This window comes from Euprymna scolopes, chromosome 40 (assembly GCF_053919585.1).
Source record: "Euprymna scolopes isolate OS-2025 chromosome 40, ASM5391958v1, whole genome shotgun sequence".
In the NCBI taxonomy this organism is placed as follows: domain Eukaryota; kingdom Metazoa; phylum Mollusca; class Cephalopoda; order Sepiida; family Sepiolidae; genus Euprymna; species Euprymna scolopes.
In genome coordinates this window covers 46,918,977-46,942,810 of record NC_136521.1, presented here as the reverse complement: position 1 = coordinate 46,942,810, position 23,834 = coordinate 46,918,977, and the positions used below count along the sequence as shown (strand labels likewise).

The window sequence follows — 23,834 nt, the reverse complement described above, 5'->3', positions numbered from 1 at the left end:
TTCCAACACCTTTAATCTTACAAAAATCACAAGATGAAACTTGATACTTCCATTACTGTCAGACTAGTTTACTAGGCAACCAACAGATGGCACTGCGTAATGCACCATAAAATTGTTTTACACTGAACCTGCTGGTGGTAGTTTCCCTTTACTTTGAATTGAGTAACACTTTCTCAGATAGTATGCATACGAGTTGACAATCTATCTTCGACAACCAGTCTGACAGAGTCTGGACCCTTGCGGTGGTCTTTTATCTGGTGGGCCGCGGTATTTCATTTTAGGTACCCGTCCTGGTCTTGCTGTTTTGAGAAGAAGTTAGTTTATGTCTAACTGACTAAAGGTGTCCTCACCACGGAATACTAACAGATTTGACCTGGCAATTTTTAAAGGGTCAGAATACACCACCTGTTATGCTGGCTTATTTAACCCCATACTTTCTGCCCTTGTGTCACATCTTCATGTAGTGCGAAAAGGTTAATACTGTTCTTTTAAGATTATATCTTACTAGCATGGGCGCCTGGCGTTGTTTTGATGTGTATGTTGAGCAAAAAAAAAAAAAAAAAAAAAAAAAAAAAGTGGTAGTAGGAAGGCAAGCTCGAACCCATACCGCAAAGTAGGAAAAGAACGGGGTAAAACCTAACGTTTATGCTGTTACGACCACCGCCAAACCGGAAGCGACATTTTTTAAAATTAACGCTAGACAATCTAAAGGAGAGGATAACTTTAAAAAATATCGGCGAAAAAAGTGACCCCCCCCCCTGTAGAAAAGTGCCTAGTTGAAGGGGAAGATCTTAATGTTTTTAGCCAATTTTTCGATATTTGTCGTATGAAAGATCAAACTTTAAAACGATACTGATCTTGGTAAGATCCGTCGCCTCTATTGAAAGTTTAAGGCAGACATACATACATACATTTTTATATATTGGTAACTAAAAATTTTCGACCCAAACTGATGAAAAAGCTTGCCCTATCTCTGAATACCCTTTATGTAGAATTTCAAATATTTAGACCAGAAATTGTCTGAGTAATTTGGAAGAGACCGCAGGGGTCAATTTTTTTTTAACTTTGACCCCTATTATGACCCCTTAAAATTTATTGTTTTGGGCTCAAATCAAGTTCTTGAGTTAGATCCATGTCCAAGAAACCTATATCTAAAATTTCAAGTGTGTAGACCCAAAATTGTCGGAGGAGTTTGGTAGAGTTCTCAAAGGTCAAATCGTTGAATTTTGACCCCTTAATCGCCAAATTTCTGGCCAAAAACCGATCACATCGATTTTCCCAAATCTCAGTAACCTTTATATCAAATTTCGAGTCTGTAGACTAAAAATTGACAGAGTTATTGCGTAGGGAAATGTACACAGACACTTTCACTTTTATATATTTTGCTTAGATTTAATTGTAGATTTTTTACAAAGCCAATTGCCACATCTGGTCTGGTGCATCTATCACAAGTCTTCCTCTAAGACAAGGTTATAAAAAAAAAAGTCTCCAACCTAGTAGGTTGCATACTATCAACCAAATTCCAACCCCTGCCTCATCACCACAAGGTTGCATCCTTGTGCCTGTTTTACAAGTACCCTAATGGAATCTCTCTGGACTAACTCATACACTGTGTTTCTCGCTTTATTACAAATCATAATTTTGTTAATAACTTCAATAATATTAATCATACAAAATTGTAATTTTGTACATCAATAGAATACTCTTAAGAAAGTTACCAAAACATTTTTCAAATCTATAAGATATTTAAAAAGTTATATGGATTTATGTTTTTGTTGCCATTTTCAGTTTCTCACTTTATTGCAGGTTTGTGAAAATGCCCAAAAAAGGATGTTTGACTGCTACTGAAAAGCACAGGACTGTAGCAGGCCTTGCAGAGGGACGGACTCTTCTAGATTTAGCCAAGAAACTGGAAAAGGATAAGAGAACCTTGGTTTCTTTTGTGGAGAAACCCAATGCCACACCACGGAAAGATCATTGATGGTATTTATATTTTATGGTAAAGATTTGCTCTTTTTAAGAAATTTAGAATGCTAATAGGGGTTTTCTTTTTCAAAAAGTTTTTTTTAAGTTTGTAGCCTTGTAGTAGTGTTGACGAATTTGTATGAGGTCATAGCAGCCTGTATAAGGTTTATGACATGGTATACATTTGGGAGTTTCTTCACTTTTTAGTATGTGGGAGTGAGTTATGTATGTGTGTCCTATCCGGATACGTGATAAGACTACTACTTCTTTCTGTGATTTTCTGGTATCTAGAAGGCTTCTTTTTTTTTTAAGTGTAGGCGTGATTTGGAAGAGTTTGTTGTTTTGGCAATTGTTCTAGTTTTCTTGTCAGTTCTTTGTAATAAAATTATTTATTGAAGATTTGCAGTCCGTATACATGGGACGTTTATGTTGTTTATTTGAAGTTTTAAGGAATTTTTGGCCGCTATGTCAGCTTTTTCATTTTCACAGAAACCATAGTAACTTTTTTTTGCCAATATTTTTGAAAATCATCCTCTCCTTTCGATTCTCTAGCCTTAATTAAAACCTACGTCACTTCCGGTTTGGCGGTAGTCGTAACAGCAAAGACGTCAGTCAACCCCACCCCCCGTTCTTTTCCCTCTTCGCGGTACAGATTCTGCCTTCCTACTACCACTTTTTTTCTTGCTCAACACCAGGCTGAAATGCTAGTAATGAGTAACGGTAAGAAAAAGATCCAGCCTAATATGACAATGCTCTAGAAGCAAGGTAGTCGAAAAAATTGGTGTTGCACGTGTAGTACAATTCAATTAAACAGACAAAAACAAAACGGCGCAAGTGCAGATTAATATATGCTGGTTCATCACTAAGTACGATGGCATGCTGTGTGAATATGCATCTGTTAAATCGAATGCAGAAAGAAAAAAAAAATTTTTTTTTAAACAGCAAGTCCAGAGTTCAACCAAATAGATAAAAAAAAAAAAATAAAATAAAGGAAAAAGAAATTTTGAATAAAAAAAAAACAGCAAATCCAGAGTTCAACAAAAAAAAAAAAAAAAAAAAAAAGAAACACACTGATATATTTATTAATGATGGGATGAATCCAATATTGAGTTCAGTCTTTATTAATTACATCATGTTTTTGGGGAGAATACAAAATTTAATTATCACAATTATGAAGGGAAAACCTGTTTTTTTTTTTCAAGTCATCATTAAAAGTAAAAACAAATACAAAGAAAAAACTTTTTAAAAGTCAACCAACAGGTTTCACACTAACTCATCTAGACGTGCGTCATATATATATATATATATATATATATATATATATATATATATACCCCTCCACAATTTTTTTTCTACCTTCCTTTAAAAATAATATGATAAATATATATAATGTACTTAAAATAAAGCCAGCGTTATGGTATATATGTACAATGGAGAAATATCCTAGAGACTAATCAGGTTTAAACCTTAGAGACACTGTTTACAAGGAGAGGGCTGTTTTAAACAAACAGTTTCCAAGATTTTCAAATAATATTTTGAGTGAGCATGACTAAAGGATGGAAAAGGAGTCGTGTTGTATACTAGTTTTTAAACAAATGGTCTGTTATAGTACCCAAATGTATTATTTATTAAATGTGACATCTTTCGTACGTTATCAAGGTCAGAGGGTCATATATATATATATATATATATATATATATATATATCAGTGATGGGATGATGCCAAGATTTTTCAACCCCCGATTCTGATACAATTTCCTACTCTGATTCCTTATAAATCTCTATTGAACCATAGATTTGTTATTTTTCCTGATAAATATAAAAATATGTTAAATATACATATATTTTTGCAAACGTAAAAATACACTTGTGGGAGGAATGATCAATAGATTTGTTTTATTGGTAATTTAAAATCAATATTTATTATTTTATTATTAATACCAACAGTAGAAGATCGTGTTTTAAACAAAATCAAATAGCCTAAAAAAAGATAATTAAAAGGAATTGTTTTTGGCATCAGAAAATAAGCACAAATTTTTCTAATTCCGACACATCAAAAAGTTCCGATCTTTCTGATTAATCGTCCCAACACTAATATATATATTTTAAGAAAAGAGCTTTTAAGTCATATTGTGTGTTGTTTTTTTTTTGCCTGGTTTTATATATAATCCAAATTTGATATCAAGTTTCAGTAATGCAGAAGAATAGGTGACTCAAAGTATGCAGTTTGTATGAAATAAATAAAATGTTATTGTTTCATTGTTTTGAATTTGTTTAAAGTAATACAAAAATACATTACTTTATGAAATATTTATTGATTGCTTTAATTCAAGTTGCCTTCTACACCACAATTTTTTTTTTCCTCCATGACCTAGCACACTGTGGAGTTGAGTGGAAGGGGGGTAGTGATATAACAATGGTTATAATAATGTTTTTTTTTTATAGAAATATAATCTATATATATAAAAGCGAAAATGTATGTATGTGTGATCGCTTTTTCTATATGTCAACAAAAGGCTTTTTTCAGAGAAGCGGTCGCTCGCTTCACAACTTTTTTAAACTTTTTATATCACATATAAATCGTAATATCTCACAGTTAACAACAAAGCTCGCCTGTCTATTTAATTTGCTCGATTTCGGGAAGATAAATATTCAATATTTGTCGCTCGCCGCATGTGGGTTAGTCTTTTTCCTATAACATCTTGGGGGGGGAGCGTTCAGCAGAAAATGAATACTATTCCGCAGTCAAACTTGACCTCATTAACTCATTAAAACAGGCACCTGCTAAATCCAAGTAATTAAATAAATTCAAACGTGTTTCCGTTAGCATCTCACGGTGGGGCAATGGTTAACGTCGCACGTTTTTTTTTTGTTCACACTTTAATTTACAACTTTGCCTCAACGGTTCTGGTTCGATCCTCATACTTACTTTTTTTTTTTAACCCCCCCCCCCCACACACCTCCAAACACCCGGGCAACGCCGGGTACCCCTCGCTAGTGTGTATATAATGTGCAGTCAGGTATAAAGTAGTTTTGCAGAAAAGTGGAGATTATTATATACTAACAGGACCTCCGACCCAGCATTGCCCAGGAAAATTGAAGAACCCAAGTAACTGCTGCTCCTACTCCAGGGACCCATTTTCATTTTTATGTTTGATTAAGCAGCACAGAAGAAAAATAGGGTTTATATTGAGCTGAGTGCCAGAAGTGGATGATAGAGAGAAATAGAGAAAAAATAATTTTTCTCCACAGCATCACTATATAAATTGATAATTTTTTTTTAAAAATAATATGCTTAAAACAATTTAATCGATGTAAATCAATCGATTGTCTTCAGAGTGACAGCTATCCTCATTATATTTTCCCTCATTTGAAGGCATCACTTTTGTATTGTTTTTAAGAAGAGAAAGTTTCACTTCTAAAATTATATATCAAAAGATGTTACACCATCCCGGATATTTTTTTTATTAATACTTAGCATCAAGTTCCCATATTTACTGATTGAATATGTTAATTTTTAATTTTTTTTTTTTTTTTTTTTTTTTTTTTCAATAAATAGATTTTCTGAAGATTCCAATCACAAATACCATCTTCGATTGTTTCTGTTCACACCTTCTTTTACCATTCCATGTTTTTTCGCATTGCTATCAGCCTTCATAATTACCCACCTATTTGTTTACCAGCAATGTTTCAAGCAAACTACATTTCTCTTAAAGTTTCATCCATACCACGGAAGAAAAATGTACATTAGAAGTGTATTTGTCATGTGCAAATGTTCCAAAAACAGTGTACAGTAGAACCCCGGAATACGGTATTAAAAATTAGTAACAAAATACAGTACAGAATGCAATACACATGTATATAATCAAATAACATTATAAATAACACCATAAGGCGGGGCAAATACCATAACCAGGGGCTGGAAAAACACTGTATTCCATATCATAACCTGAAAAAAACTGTATCCTAGGGCCACAGTATCCCGGGGTACTACTGTATTATGGAATTAAAGAATGGAATGACTGGTGATCGAGTGTTTGCGCATTGGATATAAAAAATGCATTTTAAATAAAAACACTCATGTAATTATGAGTCTTGCCAAAATTAGTAAAAAAAATCTGAAAAATATGTTAGAGTAAAAAAAAATAATTACAAGAAAAAAAAACAAACACTTATCGAATAATGCAGTTTTTATTAATTTATAGATATATTTATTTTTCATTGTCATTTTTTTTTATTTACTATTGAAAAAAAAAAAAAAAAAAGAATTTATAATTAAAAAAATTTTTTTTTTTTTTTTAACTTAAGTGAACAATTTTTGCTTTTCATGTTTGACTCGTATCTTTAATATTTAAAAATATTCTCCATCTGTTTATAATTTTAAAAAAAAAAATATATAATTTAAAAATAAAAATTTATAATGAAAAAAAAAAAATTTTTTTTTTTTTAAACTTAAGTGAACAATTTTTGCTTTTTAGGTTTGACTCGTATCTTTAATATTTAAAAATATATTCTCCATCTGTCTGGGGGAAAAAAAAAATTGTCAAACCCAAATATATCACATGAACAGATAATCAACAGGAGCAATTGTGCTTTGTCATACATTTGTTGTGCCTTAATCTGTTGTGCATAAATAGTAAAACTGATAAATATAGATGTACAAGTATCGCCAGGGTTTACTTTCACTGACCCTTCAAAATTATTGTCAAGCACTGAACATTTATAAAATCAGCCCCAGAATAAACTTACACTACTCAACGCCTTAATTGTTAAATTTTATTGAGCTACACGAGTAATTTTCAAAATTGGACAAAATTGGAAACTTTCGGTACTTGTGCACTTATTGAACCGTGCTGAAATAACGGTATCATTTAGAAAGCCATTCTTAACATGAGAGGAGGGTGTTTTTGTAACTATTCTGTACTTTAATAAAAAAAAAAAAATATCGTACAACTTTAACTTGAAAATATTATTTCAAAATAGCACAGTTCAATAAGTGCACAAGCACCAAACTTTCTTTTTGCATAATCTGCAAAGCTCCAGCCTCTGTTGCATCCTGTATTTGTTTTCACTTTCATAGAATGTGCTCCATTGAACTTGCTTCATTTATACTTCCTAAACATTAAGACCCTGACAACTAACAGCCCAATTCATTGTAGAGATCCCTAGATGTCAGATTTCCTACTTTAAATATCTTCTTTCCTCGGACCGCTTGTCTCTGGAATTCCCTTCCTGCTCCACTGATCATACAAACGTGCAGAAATTTAAATGTAATGTGAACAAGCATTATGCGGACTAATTTTTCACCCAGGTTTCTCCCTATATCATAGTAATCCCTTATGCCTCAATGGCAATATACTCTGTTTGGGAATGAACAAAAGTTAAAAATAAAAGTTGGAGTGACTGAATCCTTCAAAAAAAAAAACTAAAAATAAAAATGCGTAAATAACAGTACAGTAAATATTTACTGCTGCGCTACAATGTGTTTTTAAAAATACGAAATCATATAGGACCTTGAAATTTTGTTTCAAATGCACAGATTATATATTACGAGGTGCCTTTAATAAGTTTCCAGACATTTTTTTTGGTATGGGCACTTTTATTATTAGTACACACATGAAACTCTAGTCTCCTTCGAAGTAATCTCCTTCGGCTGCAATGCACTTGTTGTACTGTTCCAACAGCCTCTGGAAGGCTCCATGAAAGCCCTGTTGTGCGAGCGTGTCAATGATCCTAGTCACAGTCTTATCTTCTCAATTGTCTTATAATGACAGCCTCTAAGGTTTTCCTTAAGCTTAGGGAATAACCAAAAGTTAGAGAGCAAGGTCTGGACTGTAAGGAGGGTGAGGAACTTTCTTGATGCCCATCTTAGTCAAATGGTCTGTGACAAGCATGGAACAAAATCTTGAGACAAACTTCAGAAATCTTCTACATCTTCAGTTCCTCGTGAATAATAGTGTAGTTCCCACACTGACATCAAACTGTGCATTTATTAATGTCTCTATAGGCACACGACAGTCTTTATCCATGAAATCCTTTATTTAGCCAATCAACTCTAATTGATAAACTTCCTTACTCCTACTACACCTCATTATCTTTCAGATTCCCTGCCGTCCTCGAATCTCTTATGCCACTCAAAAACTGATGCTCAATTCATGCAAGATGGTCCAAAAGCAGTCCAAAGCATTCCATACGTTTCTCTGACATTAAAACAGAATTTTACTGCATGTTGTTTTTTCAAAGTGTCTTCACATCCAGATAACATTTTTGAAATTCACCAGCTGTGACAATCAGACTTTAGTAGGGTGTATTCCAATTCCTGCTGTAGCTGTTCATCTAAACTTGAAATCATAAAAATTAGTCAATCATCTCATAAAATGTATAGCAATAACATCCTGAATTTTCAAGAGTCTACAACAATTTTAAATGCCTGTAAAGAAAAAAATTCTGGAAACTTATTTAAGACACGTCATATTTACCCATTTATACATGCGACTGGGGACCACTTGTGATTTCATGCTCCCATGGAATCCCTTCCTTGGAGAACGCCGGTTAAACCCGCATTTCTATGTTTACCCATTATCATTTTTACTTTTCTTAATAGCTCAAAATCACACCGAGTGGCCAGATTACAATAACTGCCTAAAAAAAAAAAAAAACAAAAAAAAAAAACACTCTAGATATTTTGTTTAGATTTGTCATAGTCTTTGAGTGATGTCATATAGACATCATGCTGAACAACTTTTTTTGGTCTGCCAGGAGAACTGGGGTGCTGAAAATAAACTTGATTCTATTTTTTTTTTTTTAAATACTGAAGAATTGTATTCATGATAGAAAACACTCAAGAGAAAAAAACATCAATTCAAAAGAAATCAAAAAACACTCATGCAACAAAAGCAACCTCAGTTCTATTTATATCTAATATCTCCAAAATGCCTTTCAACGGAAAAAATTAACCAAAAATGTGGAGTAAAATTGGTCAGATTATGATAGCAATATAGCTTTTGACCACATTAGGGGCTTGGCTTAAAGGTAAACCCTCCTCTGATCACAGCAGATCTCATTAGAACGTGATTTCAGTAATTTACCCACAACTCTAATGACCTGACTGATGACCTTGATATCTACAAATGCTTTGACCATTTAACGAATCAAATTGGCCGCTTTAAGTGTCAGATTAGTATTAGGCTTTTGGCTAATCTGGACCACATGAGAGGCTTGATTGTCCACCTAAATGTAAACCACCCTCTGTTCACAGCAGACGTCATCAGGTGGTTGGAAAGTGACGGTGGTCAAGTGGTTAATGACATAAACTGACGACCTGGGTGTTGCAAGTTCGAATTCAGTTCATTCCATAAAACTCATTTTCACCTAGAATGTTGGCAACTTTCTTATAGTTTCTTCTGTAAGTAACTGATGTCTTTCTAGAAAGAATTCTGATTACAAAACTATCGGCAAAACCAAAGCCAAGAATAGTATCTTTGGATTCATATGATATAATGATGATCAGAAGGCGATTTCACAGGTTTAGCCACAACTTGGATGACCTGACCCATGACCTTGATATCTACGAATGCTCCAACCATTTAATGAAAAAGGATGATTAGTTGAAAGCATGGTACTCAACTGTCAAAGACTATAAATGAATTCAGATTGGCCTCCAAATTTACAATCATCACAAGTGGATCACAATGAAGTCTAAAATGATCAAGTCGAAAATGCATAGAGGGACCTAATCAATAGGAGCTGACTATCCCTCCAACAGGCCAATTCCAATTGTGCAACTGACATCTTTTATTATAGGTGTGAAGTGAATTTTAAAAGATAATTGATATATCAGTTCAAAAACAGAAAGCAAGTTCCCTTGCAAGATTAATTTGATGCTTTCATATGTTTTCCACTCCAGTTCTTATTAGATCACCAAAGTTAAGCATTGTTGTGCCTGGGCAATACTAAAATGGGTGACCATTTGGGAATACCAGGTGCTTTATGTGCTCTCTGCTTATCTCGGCATTGTTTCCAGTCATCCTGGACTTCTCCTTGCTACTGGAATCAAGCAGTGCCAATTCAGGAGAAGTGTGGTTAGGGATTGCGCAACCATTGCTTCATAATTCAGTGCGTGACATCCATCATCCCTCCAGGATGACTGGACGGTACTTGTTCCAACAGACGAACATCCACACACCAAATAAGATTCATAATGTGTTAATTGATAAATTTGACAATTATTGACAAATTATTATAAATGGAAAGATAGGTAACTTTGATTAAACAAAAATTAATACATATTTGATTTTAAGATTTTTTATTTTTATTAAAGAGATTTGTACTTAATTCATGGTCATGGAGTTAGAATTGTTTCAGAACAAAATTTTCTAAGGGCAAAGGCAATGACACATTAGCTACAAAAAAATGTCTGACTGCCTGGAAATTTTGCCGCCAGTCAAAGACAACACATGTTAGATCTCTTTGCTCGTTATAAGGATGACCATAACAACAACCCTAAATGGCGTGACCCATGACCTGATGTCTAAGGCTCTAACCATTTAACGAAAAAGACAAAATGATTAGCTGAAGAGATGACTGAAATGAACTCAATCCAAAATGGTAAACTTTAATATGGGTATTTATCTTGCTATTATCACAATAAGAAATATGACACAAGGGTTGGAAAGTGGGATCGAAGAGTCGACAACCCCAAGGAGCACTGAGCTGGAAAAAGGTCTGGACAGTCCTGCCGGCATTCTTAAGTAGGGTGCCTCAGGTGATTAGCAATAAATTAATCCCTTCTCAAAGAGGAGGCAAAGCCTGGGAGGGTGGACCTAACTCCACAGGACTAGCAACATACCGCAACCAACAGAGAAAAAGGTAATTTCAGAAATGGCTCAAACTCAGGTGTGCACAGATATGGAACCTTATTAAACTGATGGGAGGTCACTCATCGAAACCTGAGTGATAGCCAAGATTCAATAGCATTGGTTTTCTGTTAAAACCACCAACCTCTGCATCTGCTATGGTTTCAAGACAAATGAAGTTGGCTAAAATGTAAAAAAAGGAAGAGGGCATTTTGGAGAAAGAAGGCAAATTGATGAATCACTAATAATTGGGACATTTTGTTAAGACAACATCTAAGTAATCTACTTACTCTATTTCTGGAGAAGTAAACAGAAGACCCACGATCATGATCCCTTGAGTCTCGGGTGGATTCCGGATCCAAGCCATGGGAATAAAGCTGGATGAATGTGTGAGAGAGATAGATTGATAGAACAAAAAAACAAAGAAATAAAATTGTGTGTGTGCGCGCGTTTTTTTTTTTAGGGAGTGGTGCATGTTTGTTTTTTGTTTTTTTAAATATATTTTAACTATTGTGCATGCAGAAGAGAAAGAAGGGGTTTAGGATACAGAACTTTGGGATATAACTGTGCTAATTGGTTAGAAAGATTGATATATTAAAGTATATGGCGTATCTTGAACATTTCAACTTTGTAATGGCTGACAAATGATTTGTCTCATATTTTGATCAGTGTAAGGGCAAAACTTGCACTGTATTTGAGACATGTTTGCAATTTTTCTTTTAAATAATTTATTTTCTACATTAACAATAAGTTTACTAAATTGAAATATATTAGGTTCGCATTTTATTTTCGAACATAAGATGGGTACAAATTAATAAACAAATAAATCAAAATAGGACAATTTTTTTTTCATTTCTTATAAAATGAAATCGATTTTTTTTTTTCATTTTTATATAGCAAATTAAACCTAGTATTTCAATAATGTTGCTAAAGAAATTGTTTTTAATATGATGACTAGCAGTTAAACTATGTCATACCAACCACCTAATGGGGCAAAAGTAACAGGACACATTTTTTTTTTAAAACTTAAATGATTGAAATGCGAGACAGAATTTTGCAGCAATTACAGCACTGCAATGTTCAAAATACCATATAACATGGGGAGGGAGGGAGATCTTTAACTATTCTGTACTTTCACCTCTGCATGAGTATTCATTTATTTTATAAAAAATATATACATGATATAATCCTAATTTATTAAAAAAAAAAATTATTTACAAACAATGGTTTCTGCCTATTTTGTAAATATACACATTAAATAAAATGTTTTTGAATGATCACACGTAAAATAAAGAGCTCTAGACATATTAGACACTATTGAGCTGCTATTTAAATCTTTATATAAACTTGAAAAAATAAATTGCGCTATGATAGGTTTAATATATATATATATATATGTACACCGTACTTTGGGGTAATTGCGCCAACTAGCTAAAAGTGCTCTTTCAGCAATCACGCATATAAAGAGCATTTTTTTAAAGTTGGTGCAATTACCCCAAAGTATGAGATGTGTATATATATATATACATATATATAATTTAAAGGAGATTAGAATAATAGTCTAAAGAGCTAAGTGTATTTTAATGTAACAGTGAAATTACTAGTTTAATTAAAATACAGGAAATGCTCGTTGTAATTTAGATATATAATAAGCTCGATAGTTAAATGTCCTAGAGCTAATTCAATATTAAGTAAAGTGAATTAGCTCTAGAAAAATATATATATATATATATATATATATATATATATATATATACACACACACAGTGGGTGCAATAAGTATCCGATACAAAGCATAAAGTTGATTTATTTTTATTACACGAAAATAAAAACAAGTGTGATTCTAATGTATTTTTGCATGTTAAAATAAAAATCTTGTATCAAAAATCATATATAATTACTAGGGCTGTGACAACAGTATATTCTTTTCATTCTTTTGACTCTCGGGTATATATTTGACACAGTTACACACACTTAATCAACCGAGAACCACACCCGTCTATATAAAAACATAAGATATTAGCAGATATATATACTCAAGAGTCAAAACAATGAAAATAATATGCTGTTGTCACAGCCCTAATAATTACACATTTACTAGATAATTACATAAATGTCATATCTAAGGTTCAAAGAGTATCCAACACACAAAAAAATTTATTAGTTTTTAGTAATATGGCCTTTACTCGCCATAACAGCTTCCAAATGTTTGGGATACTTTCTTACAAGATTGTTACAAATGTTAACTGGAATTTTTTGGCAGATTTGTTTAAGTTCTGTCAGATTCCTCAGATCTCTCTTTTCTACAATAAACTTAACTTTCGATATAAATTTTTAATTGGGTTGAGATCAGGTGATTGACTTGACCATCCTAATACCTCTATTTCCTTCTCCCGAAACCATGCAGTAGTTGCCTTAGCTGTGCTTGGGATTGCTGTCCTGCTGAAATTATCCAACAATTAGGCACATTCAACTCCTCTGCAGATTTCAAGAGATTATCGTCAAGTATAGCCCAATTGCATTTGAGAATTCATTTTCCCTTCTATGATGTGAAGTTTTCCAGGGTCGGTTGAAGAGAAACAACTCCAAACCATTATAATCCCACCTCCAAACTTCACTGTAGGGATGGTATTCTTTGGGTCAAACGCCAAGTTCTGTGTCCAGACATGACTTACACTATTTCGACCAAATAACTCAATTTTCATTTCGTCTGACCATAATATTTTATCCCAAAAACTTGAAGGTTTCTCCAAATGTTCCATGGAAAATTTAAGATGATTCTCAACAGGAGTTTGTCTTGGTTTCTGCAATTGGAATCCTTTCTTTTGAAGCACTGTCCTAATTGTATTTTTGCATACACGTGTCCCAGATGCTTCCAATGTTTTCTGGAGTTCAGAACAAGTTATTCGTGGATCCTTCTTCAGTTCATGGACCAAAAGTCGAGCCATACGGTTGGAAATTTTGGAAGGACGCCCTGAAAGTGGCAGATTTGATGTGCACTGGTAGGACTTCCATCTACAAATCGTGCCCCAGATGGTCGAAATTGGGATATTCAACATTGAAACTTTTTCTATATCCTGAACCACCCACGTGTAGCTGAACAATTGATTTTCTTGTGTTTTCCGGCAATTCTCCAGTTTTAGACACTATATAAACAGTGCGACTAAATTGACCAAAATAAATAATTCCCCGTCAAGAGTTATCTGGATTTACGTAAATCTCTGAACCATCACATGACAAATATTTGACTAATTAAAACTATTTTTTCTTTATGTTGGATACTTCTTGAATCTTAGATATCTAGTGAATGTGTAATTATATATGATTTTCGATAGATTTGTATTTATCATACAAAAATACATTGGAATAGCACTTTGTTATTGTTTTTGTGTAATAAAAATAATTTAACTTTTTGCTTCGTATTGAATACTTATTTCATCCACCGTGTGTGTGTGTGTATATATATATATATATATATATATATATATAAAAATTTGAAGTTAAATTTCGTAAATCAAAAAAAAATTTCCAAGAAATTTATTTTTCAACAAGGAATACAAAATTTTAAGTTTTTTTCCATAATCCATGGATTTTCAAGAAATGGCACATCTCATCAGGGGAAATGGGAAATGTTTTTAGGAAAAAATAGAGTTATGTCCTTTTTGGGTTTTGTATGTTATCACCTCTTTTTGACTTTTTTTTTAAATTTTGTAAAATTTTTTTTTTACATAGGCGTCACCACTTATCAAGGCTGATAGATATGCATAAAAGTTTTTCATTATCCCATTTTAAACAAATTAGATTTATAACTTGCACGTAAAAATATTTTTTAAAGAATAAATAAGTAAAGCAAATATAAAAAGATTACGTTATAGTCAGTTAATGTACTTCCTAATTTCTGGTGTTGCACTAACGGAAGTGTAAACAAGGTAAATCAGTAACTTCACTTTTATTGTTCTTCAGTATTTCTACAGTAAAGCGATTCATTCAAATAAAATATAAGAAAAGTATGCTATTGAAAAGCATATAATAAAAATTAAAAAAATTATACGGATAAAAATACCAATTAGTCTTTATTTGCACCTTTAATAACATTTTAAAATTAAGTTTTTATTTTATTTGAAATTTCATAAGAAATATGTTTATGAAATCATAAAAACAAGTTTTTCTTTTTAATTTCAATAATTCTTATCAAAATAAGGTCGAAAAAATCTTTTCAATGATTACTAAATAAAAAAAGATCGGAAAAAAACTTAACAAAAGAGTACATACCCAAGAGAGATATAGACGAGAGAAAAAAAGCGAATGAACTGATTTGCCTTATCACCACTTCCGGTAGCGATACATCGGAAAATAGGAAGTACATTAGCTAACTATAACCAAAGATTAATAATTTTTTTGTTTTAGCGATAACGAAATATTAGGTATTAGTGTCTCCTACCTAGATCAAGGAATTAGTTTTTCCTAAGAAATATTGCCCCTATTTTTAGGATGTGTATATATATATATATATATATATATATATATATATATATATATATATATATATGTTTATTTATTTTATTTTTTTACTTATATATATAAATTATTTATTTGTTAGTATGAGGGTCGTTCTAAATGAAAAACCTTTTTTTTTTTTTAATTTTTTTTTTTTTTTTATTTCACAACTCAAAATAGAAGATCTATGAAGACTAGAGTGGTACTATTTAAACAAGTGACTTTTTGTGCTCCAGAATTTATTTTTCTACATAGTCAGCACTATTTTCAATGAAGAATTCAATGACCCATTTCTGCTTCTAATACATGAATAACGTTACAAGTGTCCCTCGCATATCATCGTATCGCGATAAAACAGACTGAACTGAAGGTCATCATAACAAAAAAATTACTAAGGGATCAAAATTGAAAAAAAAATTAAAACTTGGCAAATTTCAAATGGGCTTTTCTACAAATACACATTCATACGTTAAAATCTGTTCATTTTTAACTATATGATAGCCATTAGATGATAGCTCAAACAATAACAACTAAGACTGAAGAGCTATATTCTTTTGTTTTGATTCTATTTGATTATTTTTATTTATTTATTTTTTTTTTTACTCACGTTCAACCCTAACAAGGCATATCGCCACTTGGGCATAAAGGGCTTCTATTTGGGACCATACTTAGGAAAGATTGAAATCACTACCATGTATTAGATACAATATAACAGTTAATAGGGTATTGGTTCTATAATAATGAATATGCAATCTGCATGAATTAAAATATATTTAAGCATATTTTACGACCAGGTAACGCCAGGTGACCTGCTAGTATAATAATATATTAAAACAGTTCTTATTTGTACGTACATTATCACCTATCAGACACAAAAGACCGATTGCACAATCAGCAAAGATGGTGTTTGGTGATTAATCTGATGTTGCCAACGTAAAATAAATCGTAACTTTACCCATTTTTAAAGTGAATGGTTTCAAAATTAACTTATTGCAGTATTACAAATTGTTTAGTTAATTAGTTTAGGAGTGAATCGTGTATATAAACATATACACATACCTAACTTTATATATAAAATGTGAAATGAAAATGAAAGTAAAAAAATAATTTTTTTCTCAATTTAAAACTGCCATATTTTTCTTCCAAACTACGTATTTTTAAAAAGGATTTAAATTATTAATTGAACTAAATTGTTAAAGAACTACAGGGTGGCTACTTAAAAGTAGCCCAATCTATCTAATCTTTCTCTTAAAAGACACAAGACAAAATGCAATTCTTTTTCCAACAAGATCGCGCTACATGCCACGCGTCTCACAGTTCACTGACATGAGTTCATGACATGTTTACAGAAGAGAAAACAATAAGCAAAAGGGTTATGGTCGCCACATTCCCTGGACTTGTCATGTGATTTTTATTTTTGGGGGATTTTAAAACAAAAAGGTTATGTAAATAATCCTCACAATCTAGATTAATTAAAGGAGAACATTACCAACACTATCAGAATAATCACCAGATAAGATCTACAAATGTTGTTAAACGTGCCCAGAAATGCATAGATGTCAGCAGGGAGCACTTCCAGCATCTTTTATAGCACTACAATTAATTTAATCAATACTACAATTAATTTAATCAATACTAAAATTAATTTAATCAATACTACAATTAATTTAAACAATGAAAGAATTCTCCTCCTCTCTACTACATTTTCCGGACTACTTTTAAGTGGGCCACCCTGTATTTTAGTATATGAAAAGTTTGAATGCAAAACTGCAATAAACATTTTCAAAATTATAAAGCTTTCACCACACCTCAAAATCATGTTTTATACAATGGCTAACAGGGCTACCTGACGTTACCTGGAGCAAAAGTTTAACATATTTCTATCATTACTAGCAGTTCAGCCCAACTTTGCACAAGCCTTATGTACGGTTCATTACTTGCCCGACATGTGAATACCCTTTATGTAAGACTTCAAATGATTAGACCAAAAATTGTCTGAGTAATTTCGTAGAGACCACAGAGGTAAATTTTTTTTTTTTTTTTTTTTAACTGACTCCAATTTTGACCTCTTAACATTTATTTTTTGGAGCTCAAATCAAATTAAAAAGTTTGATCCATGTCCAAGTATCCTACATTTAAAATTTCAAGTGTTTAGACTCAAAATTGGCGGAGGAGTTTGGTAGAGTTTTCAAACGTCAAAGTTCTGTCCGAAAACCAATTAAAAAGATTTTCCCAAATCTCAATATTCCTTATGTCAAATTTCGAGTCTGTAGACTGAAAATCGACATAGTTATTTGGTAGGGAAATGTACACACACACATTTTCATTTTTATAGATATATAGATTATTATTATATCTTTCTTCCTCCCTTCATTAGGTTTGTGCCTATCTGTTCGCACCCCTGCGCTGTCTTCTCCGCTCAGCCCACTTCTCTCTTCAACATGCACATTTTCTTATATAGGTTTCTCGAGGAATGAATTGGCATAAGAGAATTAACTCACTGGGTGAGGGTGGGTTTATTTAGTGGATGGAAAACATACCCCCCAATCCCTTGATGAAACCTACGCCAGGTTAGGGTCAAAGAAAGAATAAGATTTTCTAAATTTTAGATATTATTCTTTTGGAGCAATACCAATCAAGAAAATACAAACTTTGTGGGTGGGTGTTTGTTTTGTCATTTTTAGCTGGGCACACAACTGCTCTCCATATCACAGATAGCAGCATAAATTCTTTTGGCTTTCAATTAAAATAAACTTTTAGTCAAATTTGAAATTTTATATGTTCATCCTTCATTATTTAATATCTCATTTTAAACAACTTAGATTTATCACATTTTGCAGTTAAACTTGTTATTTGTTATGGTAATGTTTTAATATCTATTTATAAAATAGCTTCCAATCTAAATACAAGATTTGGTTAATTTTAAAGCTAGTTTAAATAACCTAGTCAATATATATCTATAAAAATGAAATTGTGTGTCTGTGTACATTTCCCTACCAAACTACTCTGTCAATTTTCAGTCTACAGACTAGAGATCTGACATTCGATTGAGATTTGGGAAAATCTTTTTAAATCGGTTTTTGGCCAGAAATTTGGCTGTCAAGGGATTAAAGTTCAATGATTTGACTTTTAAAAACTACCAAACTCCTTTGCCAATTTTGAGTCTAAACACTTGAAATTTTAGATGTAGGTTACTTGGACATGGATCAAACTTTTTAATTTAATTTGAGTCCAAAACAATAAATGTTAAGGGGTCAAAGTTAAAAAAAAAATTGACCTCTGAGGTCTCTACCAAATTACTTAGACAATTTTTGGTTTAAACATTTGAAGTTTTACATAAAGCGCATTCAGACCTGTAAACTTTTTAATCAGTTGTTGGGCAAAACTCTACCAAACTCCTCTGCCAATTTTGGGTTTAAACACTTGAAATTTTAAGTGTAGGATACCTAAACAGGAGTCAAACTTTTTAATATATATATATATACACACACACACATACATATGCACATAAAGTTATGAACAGTACATAGGGCCCAAGCAAAGCCGGGCTGAACTGCTAGTATATATTAGACAAAGAAAGGGAGAGTTGAATAATCAATTATTATATTTATATTATAGTGCCCTCCTTTTCTCTGATGAATATCCAAATATTTGTTCATTATTAGTAGCCGGTGATTTGGATAGCAATATTAGGACTTAAAACTGAGGGTAATTTAGATTAGAGAGAGAGAGAGTTAAATATAATCTCTCTCTCTCTCATAAATGCTTTCAAATCAGAAATTTTGAAGGGGGCACATGTAATTCATTTATTTTTTCAACTGTTAACAAAAAAAATTCAAATGGACATCTTGTTTATGAAGGAACTGAAATACATTATGGGGAGTTTAATTTCACAACTATTTTTTTAATAGGATTTTAAAATTGTACTTTTATTAATTGTTCTTTTTATTTTTGATTACAATATTTTATAAATGCACACAAAAATGTAAAATCCTCATTTATTTTTATAGATGTATACCTATCCATATTGCAACTGCTGCGTACTTAGCGCTATAAATATAGCAACTAATAACGATATTACGCTAAGGTAGTTCATATTTGTATGTATGTTATCACTAAGGCTATGACAACAGCATATTCTTTTCATTGTTTTGACTCTCGGATATGGTATCTGACAGAAACAGTTAATCAACAGAGACCTACATCATTCTATATAAAAGAATATAAGATATCAATGGATACACACTCGAGAGTCAAAACAATGAAAGAATATACTGTTGTCATAGTCCTAGTTATCACCTATTACATCTCTACCATTATATAAATGCAACTTTGTGTGTGCGAGTTTTTCCTTACAGACTCCGAAATGGCTGAACAGATTTTCTTTAAAATTTACAGAACTTTAGTGTATAAGTCTGGAAGTGATCTTAGTTTTGTCTCAGAATACCTCCGATAATCACTGCTAATCGAAACTTATTTTAATTTAGCTATCATCGGTAAAGCCATTTTTTTTTTCAGGTTGTCGCTTAGAAACAATGATAGAACAGGCCTTGAAAATTCTGTGGGTAAGTTGATAGCGGGTTTTATTCGTTTTTTTTGGGGGGGGGGGTTGCATGACGTGGTCTGTAGGTTCAAACTCTTCATTTAAATTTCTTAATTTTTTTTTTTCATTAACTGCAAAGAATTTTATAAGACTTGAAAATTCACATGTTTTTTTTTGTTTTGTTTTTTTGTTTGCATGACGTGATTTGTAGGTTTAAACCCTGCATGTAAATTTCCTAATGTTTTTCTTTTCGTTAACTGGAAAGAAATTTATATAAAATAATTTTATAAAAGAAACAATAGGTTCTCTAGAGTGCAACGTAGAATAACATATTCTGGACTAAGTTACTGCATGAAGGCATGTGAAGCTTCCTCTGGAAGATTTCACGGATTTCGATAACAAAAGTATAGGAATGTGAAATATTCGTTGCTCCTCATTCAATCCTGGGCAACGTCGGGTCTCCCTGCTAGTGTATAATAAAAATGAGATTATCCGATTAGCAAAGATGGTGATTAATCTGATGCATCCTTCGCCTATTTCAAAATAAATTATCGAAGTATTAAACTGTTTAGCTTTACTTTTTTTTCTGCAATTTACCGAGATATCATCATCATTTTGCGTCTCCAGTCGAGATGATAATGGCTGTTAATGTATGTGCACGCTACTACACATATACAGAAATACTGACTTAACCTTCCACCTACATAGTGCCTTGCTAGTCTCAAAATGGTCACTCATCTGATACTGATTAGGCTAATTGATCTTAACTTTGATGATCTAATGAGAACTGGTGTGTCAACGTGATTGTGCCTTATTTACTGATATTAGAACCCTAAGGAGCAGTCATTTAGCAATTTGATTAGAAGTAAAGTGTAGTATCTGTATCTGCCCTCTTTTTCATTTCTTAGTAAAGACTAAAGAATAACTGTACCCTGCCCCCAAACACTCTTTAAGTCTAAAATTCCTATTGACTTATCTTCTTACAATAGCAGAGTTGGTCGCAAGGGGCACTGTGCATTGGGATACAAATAAAAATTGCCTCAGAAGATTTCTCTTCACTAAAGACAGAATAAATGAAATGCAATATCGGAACAGATACTACACTTTACTCCTAATCAAACGGTTAAGGAACACAAATCTAAGATCGATCAGCAATGAAAGGAAGTGACCTCTTTTTCACCCATGAATATCCAAATATTTGTCCATTATTAGTAACCAGTGATTTGGATAGCAGTATTAGGACTTAGAACTGAGAGGGTAAAACCTCCTCCATATATTAATCAGGACTAAATATTAAAATCTATTGTAAAATTTTCTTAACAACAAGGATTAATGTTTGCTAAATGTAACCAAGAAAGGTTAGCAATATATCAAAGGATCATATTTAGGACTTTTACCTAGTCATGGCGAACGAAAAGAGAGCATGCTACATCCATAGATTAAATAAAGGGTCCGTACAAAATTCCATGTATATTCCAGAGCTCGATGGAAAGATTCCAAGATCAGATAAGATACACCTGAAGAAGGTCAGAAGTGACATTGACCGAAACATTGTGAAAATAACACTCAAAATGAGAACAGTAGGCCGAAGAATCCAAATCATATGAATTAATTTTGACTTTCTGAATCTAAGTTAAGAGAAAGACACTGTGCATGCATGTGGAAGGGAAGTCCACAGGAAGTCAATCTTTGGTGAAACAAGTCGTCTAACTTCTTTATCCTTTTCATAAATAGTTTAATGTTATTCACACTTTTAGTTTTTAGAGAGAACTACCATAAGAGGAGGAAATGGAAGGCAAAGCAAGACAGAGAGAGAGAGAGAGAAAGAAAAGGAAAGGAGGAAGAAAGCTAAAGCAATGGAGAGCAAGAAATAATTAAAATCCAATCCAATAGCAGCAAAAAAATAAGGAGGTAAGGTTCTAGCTTTTTGGTAGATATTTGTCAGGTCTTATTTGAAATAAAAAGCAGATTTCAACAAAACAAAAAAAAAAAGCAGTAAATATTTATGGAAGGCTTCAGCAATTTAAGTGGAAATGCGATTTTTTTTAATTGAAAGAAACAAAATCACATTCCTGATGCTCTCACAAGTAAAAGGTTAATGCAAAAACAATGCCTATTTTAACTTTACCCATAACTGGAGCGCATGCGAGTATTCATACTTTTCCCTCGTGGTAGGAGCGAATGTAATTTCATAGTCTAGTGTTATCCATCACCCCATATAATATACTGCCCAAGATGCAGTGCCTGTATGAGGAAACCTTTGTTCAGTCTCCAAAGACGATGGATAACCCCTGTAAAAGGTAGCTGTGCATGTAATTATGAGCCAAGGGTTGCACAATCTCCAACTCTACTTCTCCTGCACTGGCATTACTTGAGTCTAGTGGCGAGAAGTCCAGAACGACTGGAAACAATGCAGAGATAAGTGGATAGGATTTACAGCACCTCGGATACCTAAATGGTCACCCATTTTAGTACTGACCAGGCTCAAAGTTGCTTAACTTTGATGATCTAACGGGAACCGGTATGTCAATGTAATTATGCCGTATAAAGAGTCTACATCTATATAGGTTTTATAAAATTCTCCTTCAGTTTTGACCATGGTTATGAAGGAAACAGAACATGTTACTGAAAGAAAAAATTCTTAAATCATAAGTAAATCAACGATCACTAATATTTACGGGCAGTGATGGACAAAAACTAAGAACCTGGGTATGCCAAGTTTGAATCCAGCCCTATCCACATCACCACTATATCTTTGAGACGTTGGTAACCATTCATGTGATCCAACATGTCAAAAACAGCCCCTCCCCCCAGTCCAACCCTTCCTCATCATTGTAGGGGTGGTGGAAACCTAGTAGTAACAGGGCTCTGGTGAAAACACTGGAGGAGTTAGCATCAGGACTCATAATCCTCTTTCTCTTCATGTTTGTAGGCACGTTGAACTGGCTTCCCCCAAGGAGGAAGTATAAAGGGAATATTAAATTCACAAGAAGTCACACATATGCATATCAAGGGAGATCACTACATTAGATTTTGGTAGGTCTTGCAGAAGTGTCACGATCTTCCTACATACAACACCTGATATCCCCAAATGGTCACCCATCTGATACTGACCAGGATCAACATTGCTTGACTTCAGTGATCTAACGAGAAGTTGCTTTTCTGTTTCTTTGTGTGTTCTGCATCAAACCATGCCTGAATTCATATGCAACTGTTGAGTTTTCCTGCCCTCAGTGTCTTGAATCTCGGAGGTTAACAACTAGCTGCATTCAACGAGGATAACTTCATACAGATCAGACGATCATGAGCCCTATGCACAAGTTTGAATTGTTTAACAAAAGCAGCAGCATTTAACTAATGTTTCCCAACGTTAGTTTTATTAGGGTTTTTTTAGTGGAAATTGCTCTAGACAAGTCATGAAGCCACTTTATGTAAGGAGCTAACAGGTAGTAGGTAGGAGGAAAACAGTGAGCAGCAAGAGAGTTTGACAAGATTGCTGTTCTTGGAAAGAAGTTGCTGGAATAGGAAACTATAATACAAAAAAAGTATCAAAACAGTGAACTAATGAAGACCACTAGACCAAGGAGTCAAACGAGCTGGAACAAAGGAAGCAGGAAATAGATCAGACAATTCTGAAGGACACATGCCGTGAATACTATTGTATTTATTAGTATTGGGACGATTAATCGGAATCGGAAAATTGACAAATTTGGATGTATATTATTTAATTGTAATTCATTATTGAGATTATTTATTAATTTTATTTATTGCGGACTATTATCCTCATCTTTTAGTTGTTTCGCAACGTTTCGGCCAACTATTCCTCTGTTGGCCGAAACGTTGTGAAACAACTAAGAAAAGATGAGGATAATAGTCCGCAATAAATAAAATTTGTATGTATCAGAAAAATTGGTGTCTATTTTCCGATGCCAAAACGATTTTTTTTATCGTTTTTTTTTTTTTTTTTTATTTGA

At 32.8% G+C, this 23,834-nt stretch overlaps 1 protein-coding gene across 34 annotated transcripts in view; it reads right to left on the bottom strand.

Moving 5' to 3' along the window:
- LOC145265536 (cleavage and polyadenylation specificity factor subunit 6-like) overlaps positions 1-23,834 on the bottom strand; it is a 180,271-nt gene that overhangs the window by 130,339 nt on the left and 26,098 nt on the right. For 19 of the 34 annotated variants that reach the window (XM_080121468.1, XM_080121471.1, XM_080121480.1 and 16 more), the window contains exon 3: positions 11,111-11,197. The exons of the other annotated variants lie outside the window; for them this stretch is intronic. In XM_080121468.1, coding sequence (XP_079977594.1) covers positions 11,111-11,197 — 87 coding nt within the window. The remainder of the gene's footprint in view (positions 1-11,110; positions 11,198-23,834) is intronic. 34 annotated transcript variants of the gene reach the window in all.